At 38.1% G+C, this 26216-nt stretch overlaps 1 protein-coding gene across 1 annotated transcript in view; it reads left to right on the top strand.

Annotated features, from left to right (window-relative positions):
- Positions 1 to 26216, top strand: part of LOC692505 (steroid receptor seven-up, isoforms B/C) — a gene marked incomplete at its 5' end in the record, with an annotated part of 147548 nt that overhangs the window by 699 nt on the left and 120633 nt on the right. The window contains one exon of the mRNA XM_004929665.5: positions 24968 to 25117. Coding sequence (XP_004929722.2) covers positions 24968 to 25117 — 150 coding nt within the window. The remainder of the gene's footprint in view (positions 1 to 24967; positions 25118 to 26216) is intronic.

The raw sequence follows: 26216 nt of genomic DNA, 5'->3' as shown, positions 1-26216 counted from the left end.
GAAATTCGACGCCGATTGAATTCGAAACAGATGTGATTCCCGTAACTCGGCTACGTTATAAAACGTTTACTTTGGTAATTGTTTGAGCAACAAACTATAATCTATACTAATATTATAAAGCTGAAGAGTTTGTTTGTTTGAACGCGTTAAATCTCAGGAACTACTGGTCCGATTTGAAAAATTCTTGTAATGTTAGATAGCTCATTTATTGAGGCTATAGGATATTTAACATCACGGTAAGGCCAATACAAGTGGAGCACCAATAAAGAATATTACAAAATAGGGATTTAAATAGCTCCTTAACATTTTATAAATCAAAAATATTTTCACTTTCTACGTAAATCAATTAGGCGTAAAATTTAGCATTATGCCAAAGTCACTATTCCACGCGGACGGAGTCGCGGGCAAAAGCTAGTGAAACATATATATGTTAAAGCGTTTGATTGGAAAATTATTTATCGTTAACTTGAAAGTTATGGATTAATAAAATGTTTTTGTTTATTTAACTTTCGGAATATGGGTAGGCACCTACGCGATTTGGAAATGTAATGAAAAACACGGTGAACCTAATTAACTAAATATTTTTCCTAAATACTGTGTATAGTTAAGCAAGTATCATTTTAATAAATACTTTGAAGTGTGATAATGAAAAAGGTCTCAACTTTTGCAGGCCAGTTTTTAAAAAAAAACGAATTACCTAGTAAAAGATACGACGATTATTGAAAAAAGTTTTAGTTTTTATAGGCCAGCCTTTTTTTAAACTTCTCGTAGGTAATAAAAGAATGGCTAAAAAAAGAAAACAATTTTGTTTATTGCTAACAGCGTGATCTGTTACAAAGTTTTTCAATTCCACTTATTGCACTTATCTACAACCCGGCTAAGTAAGCGGCTAAATTAATTATTATCATTAAACGTTAAACTTTCTTGTTAACCTCGGAATTATGAATTAACACTGGTGAGTCGAGCCCTCAGATCTAATCAGATCGCAATAAGACAAAGTTTCATAAACTGCCTGCCCGAAAAGATAAGGGGCGGTTTCACTTTTGCAAATGCAAATTAGGCAATCGCAGGAATTACGCGTTTGTTGAGTTATACGATTTCGGTACTAACACTCTCGTACTGTCGATTTTCCTTAGCATTTTAAGTGTCTCGGGAAATATTCGTAATTTTTAAAACCTAGTTTTTTTTTAATGGAGCTTTTAATAATATATCATCAATTGTTATCGAGAAAACGGATATAATTATATTCCGTTGCTTTTCTGAAAAATTTGCTATTAAATAGGAGTTTACGAATACATTTTCGATCTGCGCGAAATAAAATCGCAATAACTCCTGAGTTTGTTTCTTTAAAAAAAAAACCTGTGCTATTCGATCTAAAATTACAGCTACACTACATAGCTTTTTTTTCTATTAATGTTGCCATCGTTAAAACATACTTTACCAAATAGTCTTGATAACATTTTTAAATTTCGAATAGAGTTTTCTGTACGTTCTGGTTTTGACCACAGATTACTTAGATTTCAATATGGCGCCAACTGCCGACTAATTCTGTTTTTTTTTTCTCCTACCTATGCTACTGACCGACACATAAGCAAACGAACTAGCCGTCGGAACATTAGAGTAGCTAACAACCTCTAAGATTGAGACAGTAGTAATATAGGGTTTCGTGTCACTGTGCAATCTAAGTGCCCGTAATTGGTGTGAACGCTCTGACACGGATTGAGAAATGTGTATGTCATTACCTTTGCACTTACAGGGTGTGTTTTTTATGTGTTGCCATTTTAAGCATACGACCTGATGGTGAAGAGGTATCGCCGCTCATGGGAATGGCGCCACCGATCCTGATGTGGAAATCTCAATTGTATATGAAACATAAGCTGATTTATCAGTGCGGAGTATATGCAATACATATTACTACTAGCTTTTGACCGCGACTCCGTCCGCGTTGAATAGTTACTTTGGCATAATGCTGAATTTTACCCCCCACTTCATTTACGTAGAAAGTGAAAATATTTTGAAACATTCTTTATTGGTGCTCCACTTGAATCGGTCTCATGATGTTATATAGCCTATAGCCTTCCTCAATAAATGTGCTATCTAACATTGGAAGAATTTTTCAAATCGGACCAGTAGTTCCTGAGATTAGCGCGTTCAAACAAACAAACTCTTTAGCTTTATAATATTAAGTATAGATAAGTTAATATATATCACCCCTTGGAGTTTATTGATACAGACTCTACTGAACCCTGCTGCCCAATTTCCGGAGAAGCCTTTACCGGTTTTTATGTAGGTCATCTTCCATAACTACATTTATAGTACGCCGCGTTACTTCATACATTTTCTTCTTGAATGAAGTGGTAAAAACTTGATTGGCCCAAGATTAGCTCACGTCCAGAGTCAGGTCACAAATCAAGTCTATAAGTACGTTGTGTTACTTTAGTATATTTTCTTCTTGAACGAAGTGGTAGAAGCTTGACTGTGGGTCTAGTTTAGCTCACATCCAAGATCACCGACCATTAAAAAAAAAAAAAATTGGTTACACGTGTGGACGATCTCACGGCCCACCTGGTGTTAAACGGTTACCGTTGCCCATAGACATCTACAACGTAAATTCCGCCACCTACCAAGACTAAGAATTAGGTAGGATATAAACGACTGCCGACGCTAAAAATATAGTTTTTTCATCTACGATTCTTGTCCTCCATCGATATTATGTAAGTTTCATTGCGATAATGCATCAAAAGTTTTTTTTTTTAATATTTTGTTCCCAATGAGGTACTCTCTGTATTTTGGCTAATCTATAATACGTAATGTACCTACTTTATATTTAGATAGGGTATTTATTCTTTTACGCATCGAAAAACAAAATTTTATTTATTCGAATATTAATATGATTCAATGCGCAATATTGTATCTTAATTTAGGAAGGTATTTTATTGACTTTTATATCCATCCAAAAAAGGCCAGCTAAAGCCAAGTCAAAAACGTTTGCAAGCACTTCAAGACTTGGATAATATGCTCTTTAAATACAAAACCACACCCTTAACTTCAAACAATAAGGTTGTTATTACAATCTTATCAAATAATTCGGGATCATTACAATTATTATTGCGGCGACGATCGAGTCGGTCACGACTGTTTGACTCGAAAGGGGTCAGAAACGCCTCAAGCGACCTCACCGATCGCGATTTATACACCTGCTTTATGTAGAGCACGAATGTTGTAATAAAATTCAATTGGGGCTCGTGACCTCATGTCTCAATATTGGCACCGATACACACGTTGCCATGGTGTGTGTGTGTGTGTGTGTGTGTGTGTGTGTGTGTGTATGTGTGTTTTTTTATATTTTTATAGCCAGTGTACGCAGAGGAGCATACGGCCCACCTGATGGTGAGTGGCTACCGTCGCCCATGGACCTTAGCAATGCCAGGAGCAGAGCCAAGCTGCTGCCTAATTTTAATCACTTAAAATTCCTATCCACTATGCTATACAACTAATTCCTATCCAATAAAAAATTTACAACTAGTGTTTCGTGGGGAGCTCCATATCAAATCAGGGTGGTTCGGACGAAGATATGGAGATACGAATTAGGAAAGCCAGGGGTGCTTTCGCGCAGTTGAAACCAGTCTGGGAGTCAAGTGTCATGACTCGTCGGATCAAGCTGACCCTGTTCGACTCCATTGTCAAGAGTGTTCTCCTGTTCGGATGTGAGACCTGGAGAGTGACCAAGACACTCACGAACCGACTGCAGGTATTTGTAAATAAGTGCTTGAGGTCGATACTCCGCATATACTGGCCAGTCACTATCTCTAATAAAGACCTTTGGACTAAATGCGACCAAAATCCCATCGCGCAAGACATTGCTCATCGGAAATGGCGTTGGATAGGACACACTCTACGGCGCAGCGGAGTCAACGCAGCATCAATCGCGTTTGAGTGGCAACCGCTTGGCAGGAGAAGACCTGGTCGCCCTGTACACACTTGGCGACGCACCGTAGAGAGTGAGATGAGGACTGCCAACGTGACCTGGAGTGATGTCAAGGAGCAAGCGCAAGACAGAGTAAAGTGGAGACAACTTGTGAGGGCCCTATGTACCAGCGGGGTACCCTAGGACTACAACACAACACACAGTGTTTCGTACTTAATGAGCAATATTGAAAATAATACATATTACGTCTTACTAGTGGTAGGACTTTTTGTGATTCCGCGCGGGTAGGTACCACCGCCCTGCCTATTTCTGCCGTGAAGTAGTAAAGCGCTTCGGTTTGAAGAGTGGACAGCCGCAGTACTATAAAAGTGAGACTTAGAAATCATGTCTCAAGGTGGGTGGCGGCATTTGCGTTGTCTATATCTATGGGCTCCGATCACCACTTTACACCGAGAGGCCATGAGCTCAACATTCCATATAAGCAATAAAAATAAACTTTCTTACTCGGTCAAAATGTTGGCACAATGAGTACTGTTCGCTGGACGAGCACGTCTTAGATACCGAGCTATTACCCCTTACTCAATAATATATCTAAAGACCCAATTGCAAGTTAGTCACTTAGACCAATACCTCAGTGTGATAGATTCAGCAAAAACACTGCTCTTGTTAGGGCCGATGTTACTAATTCTCTCAGGTTGAGCCCGTGAGCTCACATACCTGCCCGTGAGTGGGTAGCTGAAATCATCGTCGTGGTCTAAAGGATAAGACGTCCGATGCATTCGTGTTGAGTGATGGACCGGTGTTCGAATTTCAGGTAGGTACCAACCAATTTTTCTAATGAAATACGTACATAACAAAAGTTCACGATTGACTTCCACGGTGAAGGAATAACATCGTGTAATAAAAATCAAACCCGCAAAATTATAATTTGCGTAATTACTGGTGGTAGGACCTCTTGTGAGTCCGCGCGGCTAGGTACTACCAGCCTGCCTATTTCTGTTGTGAAGCAGTAATGCGTTTCGGTTTGAAGGGTGGGGCAGCCGTTGTATCTATACCTGAGACCTTAGAACTTATATCTCAAGGTGGATGGCGCATTTACGTTGTAGATATCAATGGGCTCCAGTAACCACTTAACACCAGGTGGACTGTGAGCTAGTCCAACCATCTAAGCAATAAAAAAAAAGTCCCTTAGTCTACAAGCGATTAGATAAAAAAAAATTGCAAAATAGTGTTACGGTGCTTGTAGACATCGGCTCGAATGCGCCCCCGGCTTTGCTGATGTCCATGGGCGACGATGACAGTCGGATGGACAGTTTGTCTATCTGTAAGTGCAAAAGTACACGACAAAGCTACCACAGTCCTTCAAAACATAAACGACAATCTAGTTACATTAAAAAGCTGTGTCAGTGAGCTTATTGTCATAATAATCCAACAATAAGATGTCAGAGCGTGAACCGACCCATGACCTGATCGTCCACCGAGAGTTCATTACTCCGACGACCTGAGTCCAACCTTGACCTGTGGGCTAAGGCTGTCTCATGCACCTGCTTAGTAAAACGCTATTTTACTTAGCCGAATAAAAACACAAATTTTAATGCGCGTGTGTATTATTAGCTTTGTATGTATGTATCTATATATTAATACGTGAAGCAAAAACTTTGTATCCCTTTTTACGAAAATTGCGCGGACGGAGGAGTATGAAATTTCCCACACTTATAGAGAATATAGAGAAGAATTGCACAATGCTAATATTTTTTTAAAATAATGCATAAAAGATCAATAAAGAAAACATTACACACACTTCATACCATGTATTTGACGCATACACGCATGCATACTATTTATTGTCAAACTTTTGTTCTTGACGTCTATTTTCAAATTGAGAATAGATTAAATATTTTTTGTCTTTGTTAATATTTTTTATAGTGTAGTCTTGGTGAAATTTGTGATTATAGATGTATAAAATACAGTCATAATAGTCTACAAACTTACAATTCCAATTAATTATAGTCGAATTTCGACTACTGCGGGGCCTCTAGTACAAGGGAATCTTTGGAACACAGACAAATGACAATATAGTAATTTTATATCGAGACGTGAAAAGATATTTGGTTTAAGTGAGATTTCGCTTAATACGCATCATTTTGTTTTCTCGCATTAAAACTGTATAATCTCAAAACTTACTAATTTTACAGGAGAGTGTTTTAAAGGTTTAACATAATGTGATATTTTTAATATTTTCCTTTTTTTAATCTTTGCAACATTAATTTTTTATTTTTTACCAGTTACATTATCTCTCCTTTAAAGTAAGATAAAATTATGTATTAATTTTGTTAATAGTAGTCAAAACATAGGTAAAATAAAAAAAAAATAAAAAATAAACTACGCTCTTTTGACAGTACTTATGAGAAAAATACTGTGGTGATACCTCATGATTTGGCATATTGACTCAATTTCAAATATTTTAGGAAATTGTACACTTTTAATGCGAAAAGACGATTTGTCTTTACAATTAAAGGTACGTTTTATTTGGCATTAGCATCAAGAGCATCATCGTAGCGTAAATCTAGTAACCGATCTTGAGACATGAGGCGGGTGACTCAATTATATAGTACGAAGGTCAAACTGGAACTTCAAAAGCTCGCAGTGGGGGGTACCTACTCGTGTGTCAACACGTCATTTCGGATCCTCCCGATCCACTAACGGTGCTTTTAGGTACCACAAGTACCGGTCATCGTCGAACCCGTCGCTTGCGACGAAGGGCTCGGCGAGTAAATTAACCCACAGACACAGCCCACTGAGTTTCTCGCCGGATCTTCTCAGTGGGTCGCGTTTCCAATCCGGTGGTAGATTCTACGAAGCACGGCTCTAGGCTAGGGTTTGTGTTAGCAACGTCGTCAGGTTTGAGCCCCGTGAGCTCACCTACTAGTTCGGCGAATGTAGAATAACCCCTCGAGGTTGCTAGAATAGGTAGGATAAAAAAAACATACTCATGTGGGCTCAGAATGAGGGCTGAAAGTCGCGTTAGGCTGGTATAATTTGTTATTAATTTTTTTAATTTATTGCCTTTGTCGGCAGTGGAGCAAACGGTTCATCTGATAGTAAGTTGTTACCGTTGCTTAAGTACATCTGCAATGCTAGGAGCACAGCCAAGTCGCGTCGCTGCCAACCATAATCTCTCCGAAAATATTAGTGCGTGCTGTTACAATCAACGAACAATAAAACCTTAGTACTTTGAATACCGCTGACCTATTTGAAAATCAAAAATAACATCACATCAAGCTCTTACAATAATTTCTATTATTTAACCGACTTCCGTAAAAAGAGGAGTCTTCTCAATTCAACGGTATTGGTTTTGTGTTCTCCCTCATATATATTTTTTCCAGACGAACTAATTGTTTTTAATGATTTACATTTGAAAGCTTTAATTAACTTAAATTTCTGATGGTGCTTGCTAATTTTTATCAAAGTTTTTGAGTTATCCTTTATTAAATGCATATTGTTTAATCATAGCCGGTTTTCTTTTTTGTTATATTTTTTTTTGTTATTATTTTAAAGCAGTACCGCAATGCCAATTCTTATCGGCGCAGACGGTGGCGCCAGAAAGGTCCTGACCTCCTAATCATAGCTGAAACTTCGCGGCCCTTTGTTCAGAGAACTTTTAAACGCAAATTATCGTGTCTATTGAATTATGTAACTAAAGGGCCCGTTATATACTTTTTTTAGTTCTCGGTCAGTTTTAGGTCACGTAGCGAACACATATATGATAACTTCGACACGTGTTACCTTAGTCGCGTAGCTATGGATATAATTAGGGATTTTTGTAGCTTTTTATATTTTTTTATTGCTTAGCTGGGTGGACGGTGTTAAGTGGTCACTGGAGCCCATAGACATCTACAACGTAAATGCGCCACCCACATTGAGATGTAAGTTCTAAGGTCTCAGTATAGTTACAACGGCTGTCCCACCTTTGAAACCGAAACGCATTATTGCTTCACGGCAGAAATAGGCTGGGTGGTGGTACCTACCCGCGCGGACTCACAAGAGGTCCTACCACCAGTAAAAAGTATAATACTAAGCCGTGTGTTCTCACATAACACTCTATTACGAATATCACTAATATTTTTATTGGTTTTTATTTTTATTTCAATCGAACTTTTTTCCCGTATAATGTCTTAAGTACGTAAAACAACCATATCTGTCAATATATCTGTCAACAGTTTTGAGCACTAAAGAAATTGTTGGCTTTGTATTTGGTTGGTTTTCTTTTGGGTAATTACGATTTATACGAATGTGGCCGATTTTGGCTGTTAAATTTAGTTTTTTTTGTTGTTATTGCCCGTATAGGACGAACATACGGCCCACATGATGGTGAGTGGTTACCGTCGTTCATGGACGTCAGCAATGCCAGGGGCAGAACGAAGCTTACTACCTTCCGTTCAAATCTTTCAAGTAGATATAAAATAATAGTTAACGAAAAATCACCTTTTTTTTTCCTACCTAAGCTGATAGCCTTGAGAGACTATTTCAGCGTAACCTTATAGTAGGTGAGCTCACGGGGCTCAAACCGGAGTGATGCTAACACTGACCTTAGCAAGAGCAGTGCTTCGCAGAATCTACCACCGGATCGGAAACGTGACCCACTGAGAAGATCCGGCGAGAAATTCAGTGGGCTGTCTATGGGTTAATTCGCTATCGATCCCTTCGTCGCAAGCGACGGATCTGACGCGGACGGTGACCGGTGCTTGTAGTACCTAAAAACACCGTTAATGGATCGGGAGGATCCGTAATGACGTGTAAAATTACCAAGAAAATCATGATGCATACGTTTTTTTTACCTACCACCTTTTTTAAACTTTCTGTCATTTTTTTTTTTCTCATAACAACATCCAATACAATGTAGATAACATTATAGTATGCTCTGTAAGTCCTTAAAATCGCGCATTACGTAATAATAAATCGGAACTCCCAAATAAACTCCAAAGGTTTTTATCACGAAAAAGAATCAACGTTTGAATTCGTTAAATAAAACTAACGCAACGAAATACCGAAGTCAATACGAATAATTTCGGCTTAACACTATCACGTGATTACCGCCCTAAGAGTGTATCGATAAGCCGCATTAGTGTCGCGGTCGTAGTGTTATTTTGATGTCGACAAATCCACTTTATTAACAAGCGGACCTCCCGCCGTTTCCGAGGCAACGTTGTCGATGTGAAAACGACACGGCCCTCGGACTGGCTCGTTTTGAAACGTTTATAGGTGTTATAACGATATGGTCCTTCGTCGGTGAGTTTCGTTTGACTTAAATGCTCACGTTCGGGATCGAGAACGGCCGAAGCAGTTGTCACCTGTCGCGAGAGCTGCCTAGAGTCGATGAAAATAGCTGTCGATAGTTGAAGGTGTAACGTTTAAAAGTTAGCATTATTCGAATTTTTGGAACGTAGTTCCTTATAGGCCGATGCGGAGGGGTAACCTAACCGGAAAAAAAACGTCCGTAACGTAAGATTTTTATTAGTAATGCACAGTAGTGTACGACTTAACTTTGTAATAACGTACAAAAAATAACATATTTTTTTATCATTCATTGACCACGATCTCAGGGCGTTCGTTTGCGCAATACACTAACTCTTATGCAAACAACCGTGAATGAAGTGTACCACGATAAGTTCGCACGTTATCGAATGACCATGGGTTGTTGCGAAACCTCCAGTTTTATTTTCTTTATACCACGAATAGAAGTTAAAATTAATATTTTTATAATAAGGAACTTCAACGATTCAGCGAACTACAACGCAAATGCGCCACCCGCCTTGAAATATGTTCTAAGGTCTCAGTATAGTTACAACGGTTGCCGCACCCTTCGAACCGAAAGGCATTACTGCTTCACGGCAGAAATAGGCAGGGCGGTGGTACCTACCCGTGCGGACTCACAAGACGTCCTACCGCCAGTAATTACGCAAATTATAATTTTGCGGGTTTCATTTTTATTACACGATGTTATTCCTTCACCGTGGAAGTCAATCGTGAACATTTGTTAAGTACGTATTTCATTGATACCTACCCGCCTGCGGGACTCGAACATCGTTGCATCGCTAGATACGAATGCACCGGACGTCTTATCCTTTAGGCCACGACGACTTCAAAACATAACATTAAGTTTGTCTAACGTTAAATATTATGTTTATTTACAAAACAATATTCGTAATTAACGTGAGAATTAAACGCCTGATCCTACAAACGTTCTCATATTTATGTCATTTTTTTTTCGTCGTGTTCATCTAAAATATACATTAATCAATATTTATAGGTGAAACTTAATCGAATTTTGTTTAGTGAATCAAAGACTCCTCGTTATCGATGCTTTATCGACACTATCGGCGACTGTTACCCGGTCAGTTTATGGTATGTTTTGTCCGCCGATACCGTGGCAGTTAACCCTATCTTTACGACCGACTCTAAACATAAGTGTCTTCCAGAACTTATTTATTTTTATCTCATTCCGCTTTTTAAATTGAATCCCGAGTTCGGCGCGTGTGTGTGGCTCTCTTCTCGCTACTAAAACTGTCGATAAAACGTTCGAAGTTGGCCCGAATCATTCGGTCTTTTAATGAAATTTTGATTCGTTTTAATATATTTATTATTTATGTGAATTAAACAAGTACAAGTGAAACGCCTCAATAATGTAAACATACGAGCGCCTGACGTTAACGGCCATTTTGAAAATTTAGTGCTCCCCGGAATCATTAAAGAATTTCATGTTTGTCACATCGTAAATCTTGACTACACAATTTTTATTTTGAATACATCAAAAATAAAAAATAAAAAATGGCGTTCAATAACAATTTATCACGGATTTATTGTTGCCCTCTTCGATTTAAAGAAAGCTATCAGTATTTAAAAGACGTTGATTTGTAAAGGAAATTAAACGGTACTAAATTTGTCGATAATCTCCGTGTTGACGTCCGACTGTCGATAGATTTATATGCTAATGTTGCACAACCCTGCATAGGTGGTTCGTGTAGGTATTGTCTGAAATAATAAATATTTATTCTTTACCTCGCATTTCCGGCGGGGGCAAGGTTTAATTAATTTAAATAAATACATAATATTAATTCACTAATTTCGATGGCGACTGTCTTGCGAGTATTCGAAAAAGTATCGTTCAAATACCACAATATTCTTTACCACCTCTACTATTTACTGGTGTAGATACCTATCTTTAATTATTTTCTATCAGTATTGTCTATTTGACTGTATAATATCTGTTAACAGTTTTCGAACAAGAACTAGAAAAATTATGAAATACCTTAATCTCTCAACGCTAGGTGGTAGGACATCTTGTGAGTCCGCACGGGTAGGTACCACCACACCGCCTATTTCTGCCGTGAAGCAGTAATACGTTTCGGTTTGAAGGGTGGGGCAGCCGCTGTAACTATACTGAGACCTTAAAACTCATATCTCAAGGTGGGTGATGATCGAATTATATTATCGAAGAATACCAGTAACCTCTTAATACCGGGGCCCATATAGGAAACTAATTGAGGCGTGATTAAAAAAAAAGATCCATTAAGACTTAACTGTATCCCGTCTTGGATTCCTTGGACAGGACCTAGGTCATTAAGACGGTAATCATTGAAGAGAGCGATATTGCATTATCTTCTATATTGTGCCTAATGAAATAATTGGGGGAAGTGCGTTTTAATACTAGGTTTATTGGGATTCATGTTGGCAGTATAATACTGGCAGTAAATACGCACAGACAAAAAGCAAAACCTGCTTTAGATAATTTATTTTGATGTTTTAAAAAGTTTTGTAGGCAGCGGCTTGGCTCTGCCCCTGGCATTGCTGAAGTCCATGGGCGACGGTAACCACTCACCATCAGGTGGGCCGTATGCTCGTATGCCTACAAGGGCAATAAAAAAAAATTTGCTGGGCTTTCTAGAGCCTTAGAAGAATCTTAGAAGATAGTGGAATAAGAATTGTAACCCATACTTAATGTTATATTTACATATGAACGTGTGTATGTTTGTTTGAGTGTGTGTTTTTGTGGTTCTTTTACTTTGAAATAAAGAAAAGGATATCGTACCTTTAGAATTGAAGTGGCTTGATCCAAAATTCTTGTTTTTTTGCTCCAAAAAAGTATTTGAAGAATTCGAATTTCTTCTATTTCGATGTTAATACTATAGGCTTTAAAGCACATACCTTAAAGCTTAAGTTGTGCGCTTGATTTAAAAGAGACGGAAAGTGTACTTTGCCCTTTTCTATACTAAAATTTAAATTTAATTTTGAATTTTATAAAACTTTATGACTGATAACCGATACTTATAAATAATAGCATACTACCATAATAATGGTGGTAGGACCTCTTGTGAGTCCGCACGCGTAGGTGTCACCACCCCGCCTATTTCTGCCGTGAAGCAGTAATGCGTTTCGGTTTGAAGGGTGGGGCAGCCGTTGTAACTATACTGAGATCTTAGAACTTATATCTCAAGATGTGTGGCGCATTTACATTGTAGATGTCTATGGGCTCCAGTAACCACTTTACACCAGGTGGGCTGTGAGCTCGTCCAACCATCTAAGCAATAAAAAAAAAAACATGTTTATAAGTGTAAGTAAAACAAATTTTCTTCAAATTCTTTGATAAGCGATTCCACAGGTGCGATCATTTTTTTAAGAGTCATAGTATTAAGTTAGTGAAGTGACACAGGCAAATTTTTATCCTGAAAAAACATTATACCCGCGCGATGCTCCACTAACACTTTTCTTTGACCTAGCCGGCTAAACTGCGTGTAGCAACTAGTCCTTTAATAAAACATAAAGTACTGTGTACATGTACACCAATTTAATTTTACTAACTATTCGCTGGTATTGACAGGCTATTACAGCTACACGGGGACGGGTAGGTGAGCTCACGGGCTCAACCTGAGAGAATATGCTAACACTAGCCCTAGCAAGAGCAGTGTTTCGCAGAATCTGCTAGAGGATCGGAATCGCGACCCACTGAGAAGATCCGGCGAGAAACTCAGTGGGCTGTGTCTATGGTGCTTGAGGGGCCTAAAAGCACCGAAAGTGAATCCGGGGGATCCGACAAGACATGTTTCGGGTTGCCCTGTCGTGGTCGGATAAGCGTGTACTCCGCATCCATACTAATATATAAATCTACAGTGTTTTTTTTTTAAATACAGGCAGCAGCCCTATAAACTCATGGGCTCATGCTTGCTGCATACGTCCAGTTCCCTAAATAATATCAGTCTAGAAGTTTTTATTTATTTTTTATTGCTTAAATGGGTGGACGAGCTCACAGCCCACCTGGTGTTAAGTGGTTACTGGAGCCCATGGACATCTACAACGTAAATGCGCCACCCACCTTGAGATATAAGTTCTGAGATCTCAGTATAGTTACAACGGCTGCCCCACCCTTCAAACCGAAACGCATTACTGCTTCACGGCAGAAATAGGCAGGGTGGTGGTACCTACCCGCGCGGACTCACAAGAGGTCCTACTACCAGTAAAGAAGTATTACGGGAAATAAATAAATAAAAAGTAACATTACCTATTTGATCTTTGTTCGCTACTCCGCACTAATATTGTGCAGTCCTCTGAAACTTAATTACAAAATGATTGTATCCGAGACCTAATGATTGATGAGTTCGTTTATGATCTCGTCTAATTGATTCACGGCTAATTAAATTCCGTATTCTCATTCAATACGTTCTTGTCCTTGATTATGAAGATAATTTTTATGAATTATAATAATAATAATAATAATGTTTTTATTGCAAGTAACCATGACTCATATAAATTGTTAATAAGACTTAGACCTATGTTAGTAGTTATATTTACATCACAATGAATTACTGTCGTAACATCCCATGGGAGATGGCACCACAGCGACCCATGTATAACACAGTCCAGCCTGCTTGCGATCATGCTCAGGATACTGTTGGAGCTGTAAAGAAATAAATAAATTTATTGCTGTAAAGAAACGAATAACCATTCAAAGATTCAATGAAAGCAAACGAATCCGCATCCTATCGAGAAGCTGAAATGTTAACTTAGCATAATGGACGAGCGCTAAAGCTATTATATATCGTTGCTAGGAAACGGCTATTGTAATTAACATCACTATCCTTTTCTTGATTGGAAACCGAATATATTATAGCGACTCGCGGATCGTTTGGAACCTTTGGGTCTGCGGAGGGACTTCGGTTCCCTCTGTATTTTGTACCGAATGTTCCATGGGGAGTGCTCTGAGGAATTGTTCGAGATGATACCGGCATCTCGTTTTCACCATCGCACCGCCCGCCACCGGAGTAGAGTTCATCCATACTACCTGGAGCCACTGCGGTCATCGACAGTGCATTTCCAGAGGTCTTTTTTGCCACGTACCATCCGGCTATGGAATGAGCTCCCCTCCACGGTGTTTCCCGAGCGCTATGACATGTCCTTCTTTAAAAGAGGCTTGTGGAGAGTGTTAAGCGGTAGGCAGCGGCTTGGCTCTACCCCTGGCATTGCTGAAGTCCATGGGCGACGGTAACCACTCACCATCAGGTGGGCCATATGCTCGTCTGCCTACAAGGGCAATAAAAAAAAAACTTATATATAAATATTATATGCTATGTTGTTAGCCTTGAGAGGCTATATCAGCGATGCCCTAGCGTGTAAGTGTGCTCTCGGGGCTCAAACCGGAGATATTGCTAACACTGGCCCTAGGAACTAGCAAGACCAGTGCTTCGTAGAATCTACCACTGGATCGGAAACGCGACCCATCTTGCGCTGTCTTTTAAAGGCAACGAAGATCTACCTACATAAAAAAACATAAATATATACCTGCGTTATATATAAACCTAAACGATTTAACTAAACAGTAACCAAGCCTACAATCGCCTCTAGGGGACAGCGGAATTCACGTTGACATTAGTCTACACTTAACTTCAAACATTATAGATACACTTCAAGTAAATCGTGATTACGTCTACTCATTTAAGTTTTTTTTTTTTTATTGCCTTTGTAGGCAGACGGGCATACGGCCCACCTGATGGTGAGTGGTTACCGTCGCCCATGGACTTCAGCAATGCCAGGGGCAGAGCCAAGCCGCTGCCTACCTCTTAATACTCTAAGTCACAACAAATAACATAAATTTCACAACGGTTTTTATTATTCAACGAATCTCTCTTTTTTTTGCCCTACCTAATCAGCTACCAGAGCTTGTGGAGCTATTCTGGATACGCACAAACAGGACGAATCTATAGAAACAAAAAAAAAAACCTGTTTAAAAATCGATATTCTGAAAGTGACATAAGTCAGCCCACTGAGTTTCTCGCCGAATCTTCATAGTGGGTCGTGCTTTCGATCCGGTGGTAGATTCTGCGAAGCACTGCTCTTGCTAGGACCAGTGTTAACAACACTTCCGATTTGAGCCCAGAGAGCTCACCTATATACATTCCCGATTCTGCGGACAGAACGGAAAGCAGTCGACGTCGCCCCAAACGCGTCATTTCGGATCCTCCCGATCCACTAACGGTGCTTTTAGGTACCTCAAGCACCGGTCATTGTTCAGTAAATTAACCCTCAGACACAGCCCACTGAGTTTCACGCTGGATCTTCTCATTGGATCGCGTTTCCGATCCGGTGGTGGATTCTGCGAAGCACGGCTCTTGCTAGGGTTTGCGTAAGCAACGTCGTCAGGTTTGAGCCCCGTGAGCTCACCTATTAGTTAAGGCTACGGTGATATAGCCTTTCAAGGCTCTCAGCTTAGGCAGGAAAAAAAAAAGTCACCTATACGTCAAGGCGTAGCAGAAATTGCCTCTCAAGGATATCAGCAAAAAAAAAAGACATAAGTCAATGTGAGTTTCTGTAAGCACATCGGAACCTACTGCTAGCTAGCTACCCGTCGAACAATTACAAGCAATAAAAACTATTTCACACCGATGTGTCGAACGTTTAACTGGCCGTAAAGTTGTCTTGTTACATAATTACTAATGCTTGTGGGTCGCCACGTATACTTGTTGACCGTTTACTAGGGCCTTGACGATTCAATGTAATTACATATAATCAGAAAAATAAAATCTACTTAATTTTTCTTCTTTTACTGCAGGTATGCGATCCCTTTGATTTTAAAGCCCAAAAGTTCGTGAATTTTGAGATACGTAATATCAATAGTATTGTAATAGAGAATAATTATAAAATATATATATACATAAGCGATACGCATAATACATAAGCGATAGAATTGATACTTTCATGATATGTATCTCGTTTCTCTTCATACATATTATGTATCTCGTTTTCTCGCAGGCTAAATCTTATAGAAACCTCTTCTTAATGTCGTTTCAATGAGTTTTAAATAATGACAATTCAACAAAAAGGTTTTTTCACTTCAAAAATGAAAATATATCCGTGGACAAGACACAGATTTCCTATACTATGAAAATCACGGTCTGATATACATTTAAATATATTATTAAATACATATTAAACATCCTGACAGAAAACAAACAAACCTGATCGCCACACGGCTGCCCGATGTGGGAATCAAACGCTCAACCCTATACCACGCAGAGGAACTACAACACCACTGAGTTTTATTGGTGATAGGACCTCTTGTGAGTCCGCATGTGTAGGTACCACCACTCTGCCTATTTCTGCCGTGAAGCAGTAATGCGTTTCGGTTTGAAGGGTGGGGCAGCCGTTGTAACTGTATTGAGACTTTAGAACTTATATCTCAAGGTGGGTGGCGCATTTACATTGTATATGTCTATGGGCTCCAGTAACCAGTTAACACCAGGTGGGCTGTGAGCTCGTCCACCCATGTAAGCAATACAAAAAAAAATCGTTAACACAGCAATACCTATCCCAAATTTTATAAAAAGGGCATTGAAATAACTATGTTTGCGATCTTCAAAGCGAAACACGATGTCAATGCACTCTGTATCTTCACAATTTGCAAGATGTTCTCAGAGATAGCGGTAATTGGGAGCCTTTGCGTTCTCAGGGCCGAGTTGTAAATTCTAGACGCGGATTTACTAGTAGAATTCGCTTTAGATTTTATAGGCATAATAATAAGCCCCTTTCTCCGGATGAGCGCCAAATAGATGCATTAGTTTTAATTATAGTAATAGCAAAAATACTGCTGGTGGTAGGACGTCTTGTGAGTCCGCTTGGGTAGGTACCACTACCCTGCTTATTCCTGCCGTGAAACAGTAATGCGTTTCGGTTTGAAGGGTGGAGCAGCCGTTGTAAGTATACTTGAGACCTCAGAACTTATATCTCAAGGTGGGCGGCGCATTTACGTTGTAGATGTGTATGTGGTCCAGTAACCACTTAACACCAGGTGGGCTGTGAGCTCGTCCATCCATCTAAGCAGTAAAAAAATATAAGGTCGAACTTTCTGCAAAGCCCTTTGTGGATATTTTTTTATGTCATAGTCTGATAAACAAGCTCACGATCTAGTTGGAGCTTCTAAACATCCTAGACGTGAATGCCGTTACCATCTTGAAGCATCAGGATTAAGACTTAATTGAATACTATGGTATCTACTATTAAGTCTGTTGTTTTAAACTGGAATTTATTAGTGCTTTTTGGTGAAAATATACCGGATGGTGGTACCGATCCGTGCGGGCTCACAAGACGGACGTCGCCAGTAAAATTAGTGTGTAATTTTTTTCATTCTTTCTCATGGGACCCCAAGACCAGTAAATACATTTTATAGATCAACCACATTAAGAAATCTTATCTTAATACCTTCGTATAGATTGATACGTTAGAATCGATTACGATTTCAGATGTCATAAATCCAATTTTATGTCGTGATAAAATGTACCTTATTGCAAAGGGGCCAGAGATTTTTAATTAGGCAAAAAATAATAAAAAAAAGCTACCTAACTGATGTGTTGACCTCATTCAAGCTTCGTTCCATTAAACTAAATAGTAGGTCTGAGTAGCTTGCTGCTTTTCTTGACATTCAAATGTTTCACATTCAACAATAACTGCAATGTTAAAGAAACAAATTAATAAGTACATCCAGATCCCGATTACCACATCCAGCTCAGAGCCGCAGATAAAATAATAAAGGTCACTAACCTCTATACCTTCTAAACGAAGCGTCGGATGTTACTGGTGGTAGGACCTCTTGTGCGTCCGCGCGGGTAGGTACCACCACCCCGCCTATTTCTGCCGTGAAGCAGTAATGCGTTTCGGTTTGAAGGGTGGGGTAGCCGTTGTAACTATACTTGAGACCTTAGAACTTATATCTTAAGGCGGGCGGCGCGTTTACGTTGTAGATGTCTGTGGGCTCCAGTGACCACTTAATACCAGGTGGGCTGTGAGCTCGTCCAGCAATCTAAGGAATAAAAAAATATGTCAGTATCGCACTTGTACTTCCCAAGTACCGAACCTTAAAGTAACATAATTCGACAAGCCCGAACGCGGGTATCAAGAAATAATCTGTTTTATAAAGCGTATAAAAACAAATAAGATGAGGATGAGGCCTCGATACGTGGTACAGATAAACGATATTTCTCGGCTAACAAGCTTTTCAACCGCTAGGAATATTCAGCCTATCTTCGAAGTGGCCAAACGTTTATGACCAGAATTGGACATTCGTAAAATTGGCCAAACAGATTTAGACTCAGAAACGGTAGGGCATTTGAAAAAGGCGACCTGTCAATAGCGCAAATATACGTATTATAGATATTTTACTGATCGAACCTACACTTACTTGATTGTCAGTATTTTAAATTGTTTTATTTAATACGCTTTTATTAGCTTCAGACGTAGGTATGTATGCTAGTATATATGTTTGTAACGGAATCTTTGAACATGATTGTGACCACCTTCAAAACGTCGGATTAACTCGAAATTTGGTATACTTATTAAGGACCGATGACAATTCAATATTAAGAAAAAAAATTTTAAAAAAAATTTAAATTCAACTAAAAAAAGAAAAATAAATAATAGTTTAAAAAAACTAACAAAATACGCTTTTATAGAAAATCCCACTAAAAAATAGAAAATAAATTTTAATAAATTTGATTTAAAAATAGTGTAAGAAAATATGATTTTATTGTAAAAAAACGCGTGGGGTGCTTTAAATTTATTAAAATTAATTAAATAATTAAAAAAAAAAACTATTTTTTAGTGGGATTTTCTATAAAAGCGTATTGTTTTAGTTTTTTTAAACTATTATTTATTTTGTATTTATTTTTTAATCTCGTATACCGTAATAGACATTTTCATTTTAACGCACCAATACATACAGGGTGTTAGGAAAAGATCCCTAAATGCGAAACTCAGACGCTGCTTTACTTCATTTCAGACTTCCTAAATATATTCTAGAAAAGTATTTAAAAAAAATTTGTCCGTTTTCCTGCCTAAATTATGGCCACCCTAATATCGCTAGAGCTTATCTTCCGCCGTACGTGCAGACTTTCTAACGGGATATAGTCTCGGAACAGAGAATATGCCGAAACACTTATTTTTATGTTAGATATCTTTAGAAGAGCAATGACAGCTGGTGTCCTAAACAGTAAAGGTTCTTTTGTTATTGCCTATGAATAGAGTAAACCCACAATCTAGTCTAAAGATATAAGGCCTGAAATATAAGAAGATTGGAACTTCGATCTTATGCTTTGAAGGGTGGGGCAGCCGTTGTAAACATACTTGAGACCTTAGAACTTATATCTCAAGGTGGGTGGCGGCATTTACATTGTAAATGTCTATGGGCTCCAGTAATCACTTAACACCGGGGGAGCTCGTCCATCCATCTAAACAATTTAAAAAAAAAATTATGTATATCTAGAGATAAAACCTTTAATCGCGAAGTATAAACACGACGCCTCATCCCATTCCAGTAAGTCGACGTTTATTAAGTAAAAATACATTTGTTTTTATAATAAACAAGCAATATAATAAAATGTAAGCGAACATTCTTGCAAATTCCAGCAAAACGTACGGTCTGCAACAACATAAAACTAAAAATGTCGTCGTGTTTGATGTTTATGGACAATTTATGGCGGCACTTTAGATATATTATTTTTAATGCATAAACAAAAATAACAGCTGTACGTACCGACGCCTGTAAAATGAAGTATTTTATGGACATAATTAAAACTAATTTTTAAATGTTTAATCTTGGCTTTTTTTTATTGTCATCATATTGCTTCGGATGCTTCAAATATATTGTTAAGTCTACAGTACGTAGTCGTGGTCGCAGACAACTCAGATGTTACTAGGCGATATACGAAAATTTAACTACCGTCAATTTTTTCATTTAAACTACCTTTACTTATGCGCACTGTCCTGGCTGAGCCTTTGCTCGCCTACCTGTCCTGGTGAAACTGGAAAGGCCTCCGGGCCAACAGTAATCTTTCAACCATAGAAAAAAAAAACTTATGCCCACTCGCGAAAACTAAAGAAAATACTTTGTCGAGCCTTTATCTGACATGTAGGTCACCGGTGCCCTTTTTTTTTTCGTGCCCTACGTAGAGCAGTGAAGTAATTATGTCGATTTCTGTTAATATCTAGTAGACTATGAAAAAGACAAATCTAAAATCTGAAATCAAATCTAAAATATAGATAAAAATCAAAAAAGAAGGCAAAATTTGTGCGTCACGTAGGACATCGGTGACCTATATGACAGTCAAAGGGTTAAAGTTGAAATTTATTTACGTCTTGAACTTTCTTTCGTCGAACTTCACTAGTTTGCTCCCTTTTTACTGTTGCTCTAGGTTCGCTGACCAGTTTACGTTCCACATGGTGTTAAATGCCACCACCACCACCAACGTGCCAGTGAATGCCATCTCAAGATAGAAGGTGGAATTTGTAACTACATTTGCCCTACTTGACGCTGAAGGTTCCATACTATGAGTATGTCCCAAAATGACAGGACGAAAAACGTTGCAATCGGGTGATACAAATCAGTTGTATTCAAATGGAAAATAGCTAGATATAGATATGTATATAGATCGCTTAGTAGCAACACAGGAGAGAATTACCGTTTAAATTTGAATTTCGCTACCACGAAACCTTTTAAGTTATATGAAATGTCATAAATTTACATTACCTAATAAAAGAAATCAGCTTATTATTCCGATCATCTAGGAAGTAGTTCCTTGAGCAAACCATTAATATTTATTGTCGCTATTAGTTAAATCTAAAGCAATATGTAGTATTTAATTTGTCACAAAAATATTAGTTTCAATGATTCCACTTTGGATTGATAAGAACAGTTAACGAAAACAGTAATAAAAATAATAAAAACCATTATGTATCAGTACCACGAGTATATTGTCGGGCGAATCATCGAGTTCTAATGGTAACATCTAAAAACGGACTAGGACGAAGTTAGGCAGTCTTGTCTGCCCCTAATGTCTATCCGTAGACCATAGCTCTGGCAACACGTCGAAATATTACGAACTGATTAAATGTGAGAATCGCATTATTAACCCGTCAAATATATATTAGTATGTGTTATATGGATGGTCACATAATTCGTTTATCTATTCCTTAATTTATTTCCGAAAATGGTTTTTTTTTCCTACCTGTGTTGATAGCTTTGAGAGGCTATATCAGCTTCTCCTTGACGTGTAGGTGAGCTTACGGGGCTCATACCAGGTGTGTTGCTAACACTGGCCCTGGCAAGAGCAGTGCTCCGCAGAATCTACCACCGGATCGGAAACGCGACCCATTGAGAAGATCCGGCGAGAAACTCAGTGGACTGTGTCTACGGGTTAATTCACTCGTCGAGCCCTTCGTCGCGAGCGACGGGTTCGACGAGGACGGTGACGGTGATGGATCGGGAGGATTCATAATGATGTGTTTAGGGCTATATCTAGTGTTTACCATTCGGTCTACAGGATCGGGTATGGGAAAATCGCGGTGTCCCCACGCAGTCAGCGACAACAGCGGCTTAAGCTCTCGTGATTTTCGTAAAAGTTTCATCAAACTATCAGTATGCGTTGCATAATCGTTTAGTTTGAGAGTCTCTGAAACATTCTAAGCTTAATCATAACAGATAAATCTACCACGCATCGCTGACGTAAAAAGATGATATGGCTTTTTACGGGTACAACCCACAAAAATGTATTTGTAATTTTATTTGACCTTTAATAAAGTGAGTGTCTACTGGACCTTAAGATCTCATTTAAAACGGTTCTCTATTGTAATGTCCAAATATCATGCGTAGCGTAACCGCGCAACGATGAGGCCTGGATTTGAATAATTTAATGCGTTTAATTCTAATTAAACGATACACAATTTACCTCCGACCGCTACGGAATACGAACGGATCGAGAGAAGCACCAATAATTTACTACACACGAATAAAATTGACTTCCGATACAATGAACCGGCAATGTATTGATTACAAAAAAAGAACGATTTTTTTTTTACGGTAACGGTACGGTTTGCATTTTAATAAAGTATTTAGTAGATTATTAGAAATTTTCTAAATTCTCCGAGTGTTGCGACAGAGGTAACTATGTCGGGATTTATATGACATTTCTGAACTCACAAATTAAAAGATCATTAATTATGACTACTTTTTCAAGTATTTAGATAAACAAGATATTAAAATTCTTCGACTGCCCCAATATCGTATCCCCTCTTTATGATATCCTTCCCAATGACATTCCCCGGCCTATTAATATTAATTGTTTATTAACTTTAGTTTATTCTAAACATGTAAATATTCTGTGTTAATTTTTATCTGCTAATAATATTTATCTCTAAAGTAGTTAGTCTAACATATATTTGTTTGTGCTGTTTTTAAAACCACAGATTCACGTATGGAAATACCGACCAAATTTATTTGTATTTAGATTTAGTAATTTTTTCCCTCTCTAAGCACCTGTCATTTTTGTAAATACTTTGACATTGGCAAAATCAATGGCAAAGGCGTTGGAGCCAAATTATCTAAAAGAAGAAGAAGAAGATATTAAAATTTATCTTGATTAAAAACATCGTGACAATTTGCCATAAATGATTACATTACCCAATATATAAATTATAACCATTGATAATTTACAACTACATATACCTGAACCTCATATTATTGTATTGAAAATTCTAACACGACAAATTGTATTTTACTATTCGAAGAAACCTTGCCGAGCCATTTTGATTCTTATCCGCACGAAAGCAGCAAGGCTTATGTAAATAATCGTGCAATCCAGGAACGTATTTTTTTTTATCGCAAATACCGAACTTAATGTATTCATGATATTGGTGTTAACTGTTAACAATCATTATATAGTTATTTTAATATTTGAAAATTTTTCTTAAAGCATCTCTTTCTGATGCGACTTTTTTATTTATTTTTTATTGCTTATGTTGGTGGACGAACTCACGGCCAACCTGGTGTTAAGTGGTTACCGGAGCCCATAGACATCTACAACGAAAATGCCGCCACCTACTTCGACACATAAGCTTTTTAAGTCTCAGTTTTAACAGTACAACGACTGCCCCACCTTTCATACCAAAACGCATTACTGCTTCACCGTAGGCAGGGCGGTGGTATGTACCCGTGCGGACTATAACTGCATTGTTTTATATACAGGGTGGAAGGAAATGACATAGTGTAAATATTTTCTGACTCGATTTAATTTTTTTGATTATTTACCCCAATGCGGAAGCAAAGGTATTCACTTTCACCCTCTGATTTGCTTATTTCTCTTCTGATCTGTGGCTGGCGTAGGCTCCATGTGTGAAATGAGATGTATGCTTTAGTTGATACTGTATTAAATATTAGTTTCATACTGCATGTTTGTTCTATTGTGGTTGATGTTTTTTTTATTGCCCTTGAAGGCGTGCGAACATACGGTCCACCTAATGGTGAGTGACTATCGTCGCCCATAGACTTCAGCAATGCCAGGGGCAGAGCCAAGCCGGTGCCTACTGAAAATGTACTGGTCTGATGTACTGGTCGATATTGGCATTGTGGTGAACATTGGCTATATTATTCCGAAAGACCCCAAAATAATACAAAATTACCTAATCACTTATGGTATTGTAAGTCATGGGTACATGGGTTCATGGGTACCACCGTCATGCCTGTGTCCGCTGCAAAGCAATTGTGCATTTCAGTTTGAAGAACTACCGTTATATAATGCTATTGACAATTTGATTGTCTCAAGGGAGGTTACATGCTGTCACAATGTCCAAGAGCTCCGGTAACCAAATTAACATGGACCATGGGTTCATTTACCCACCATTTGTCCACTTAGGCAGTAAAAATACAACTGTTTGGTAGATAGATTAGAAAAAATACACAACAATTGCTATCACCTATAACCAGACGCAGAAAATTGAGAGGCAAAGGTTTTTATTTTTAAATTATTCTCAATTCGCGTGACGCATCAAATTTATTCCGAGGTACGTTGACGTGGTCAGCCAATTCTTTTATAACCAACTTTAGGGTTTTGTATTCTGCCTCCCTATTGCTAGTAACTTCGATCGGTTATGCTATAAATAATAAATAACTTGGAACAAATCACGCACAATCAACCGGCCCCAATTAAGGATTACCTGTGTTATGGATACACAAGACTGATAAACATACTTATATATGTTTAAATATATACATAAATAGATAATAATCACCCGGATAAATAGCAAGCAAACATATTAATCAGAAAATGTTTGCCCGATGCGGGAATCGAACCCACGACCCTTGGGTCAAGTCAGGAGCGCAAACTACTGCACCACCGAGTCAGTATGCTAGCTTCATCGAGCGTGTAAGTCGTTTAATACAATTTACTGGTGGTAGGACCTCTTGTGAGTCCGCGCGGCCCGGCCACCACCACCACCCGGCCTATTTCTGCCGTGAAGCAGTAATGCGTTTCGGTTTGAAGGGTGGGGCAACCGTTGTAACTACACTTGAGATCTTAGAACTTGTATCTCAAGGTGGGTGGCGCATTTACGTTGTGGATGTCTATGGGCTCCAGTAACCACTTAACACCAGGTTAGCTGTCAGCTCGTCCACACAACTAAGCGATAAAAAAAAAAAAAATGAAAATGACACTAGAATCTCTGTCGCAGGCTGCAAATCGTTTTTCAAGAGATCCGTCCGGAGAAACCTGACGTATTCGTGCAGAGGAAACAGGAGCTGCCCCATTGACCAGCACCATAGAAACCAGTGTCAGTTCTGCAGACTAAGGAAATGTCTCAAAATGGGCATGAGAAGAGAAGGTGAGTCCGAAAAACGTTTACAATAAACAAAAAAACAAAACAAGTGTTTTATATATTTTTTTTTAATAATCCTTAAGAAAATTTTACTAACTGTTTAATAAATTGGCTTCGAAATTTGAACTAACCATGCCTATATTGAGACATTAGTAGTTTATTGATTAATTTTTATTCTGTTAATAAAGTTTTCTTTTTGTTTGTCGGTACATCGAATTCAGTACCAAGTAAGTGTTAATATTAAGGTTTTAATGTAGCGCAGTGTTGGACGTTGGAAAGACGGATCAGTAAGGTTGTCATAAAACAAATAATAATGTTTTTGATGGATTTATTACAATCGAACTAATCGAAATTATCACATGTCACTTTTCTCGTTTCTTTTGTTTTGAAGAATTCTCACTTTTCTACGTGTCGCCTGTACGTATGTAGCGTATCCATTGCGTTCCTTAAAAATTTACAATCATTTTAACATCTTGATCCAAATAACTTAACTATGTATATAATTATAGGGAGTTTTTCTGTAAAGTCAGTGTCTACTGAAATATATCGGAAACGCGTACAGTCAAGTAAGTAGAATTTGCGAACTCATAATACATACAAAATCAGGATTCAAGATTAAATTCACATAGCATATCAGACAAAAATTGATTAAAGATTTCTTGAATTTTGCGTAATGCAATATTATGAGTAGCTTTTGATAGCTGATATATAAGATCCCTATCTAATTATTCTGAAAGAAAATCTTATGGAATCTATATATTAATACGTGAAGCAAAAATTTTGTATACCTTTTTACGTAAATTACGCGGACGGAGGAGTATGAAATTTTCCACACTTATAGAGAATATAGAGAAGTATAAAATACAATCATAATAGTGTACAAACTTACAATTCCAATTAATTATAGTCGAATTTCGACTACTGGGGGACCTCTAGTTCAAAATAAATAGGTGAAGGAATTAGGACATTCGTCCTTCTCTGCGATTCATTAAAGTTCATTCTCCTATAGAATTTCGAAATGAGATATGGTTAACAAGATTACCGAAAATCAGAAATATAGAACATCACATAATAAAAAAATGATTTTAAATCCTAAAAAAAAAGA

The sequence above is a fragment of the Bombyx mori genome, chromosome 21, assembly GCF_030269925.1.
Source record: "Bombyx mori chromosome 21, ASM3026992v2".
Taxonomy (NCBI): domain Eukaryota; kingdom Metazoa; phylum Arthropoda; class Insecta; order Lepidoptera; family Bombycidae; genus Bombyx; species Bombyx mori.
Note: the sequence above shows the minus strand (reverse complement) of the source record. Positions and strands in the feature narration are given on the sequence as shown.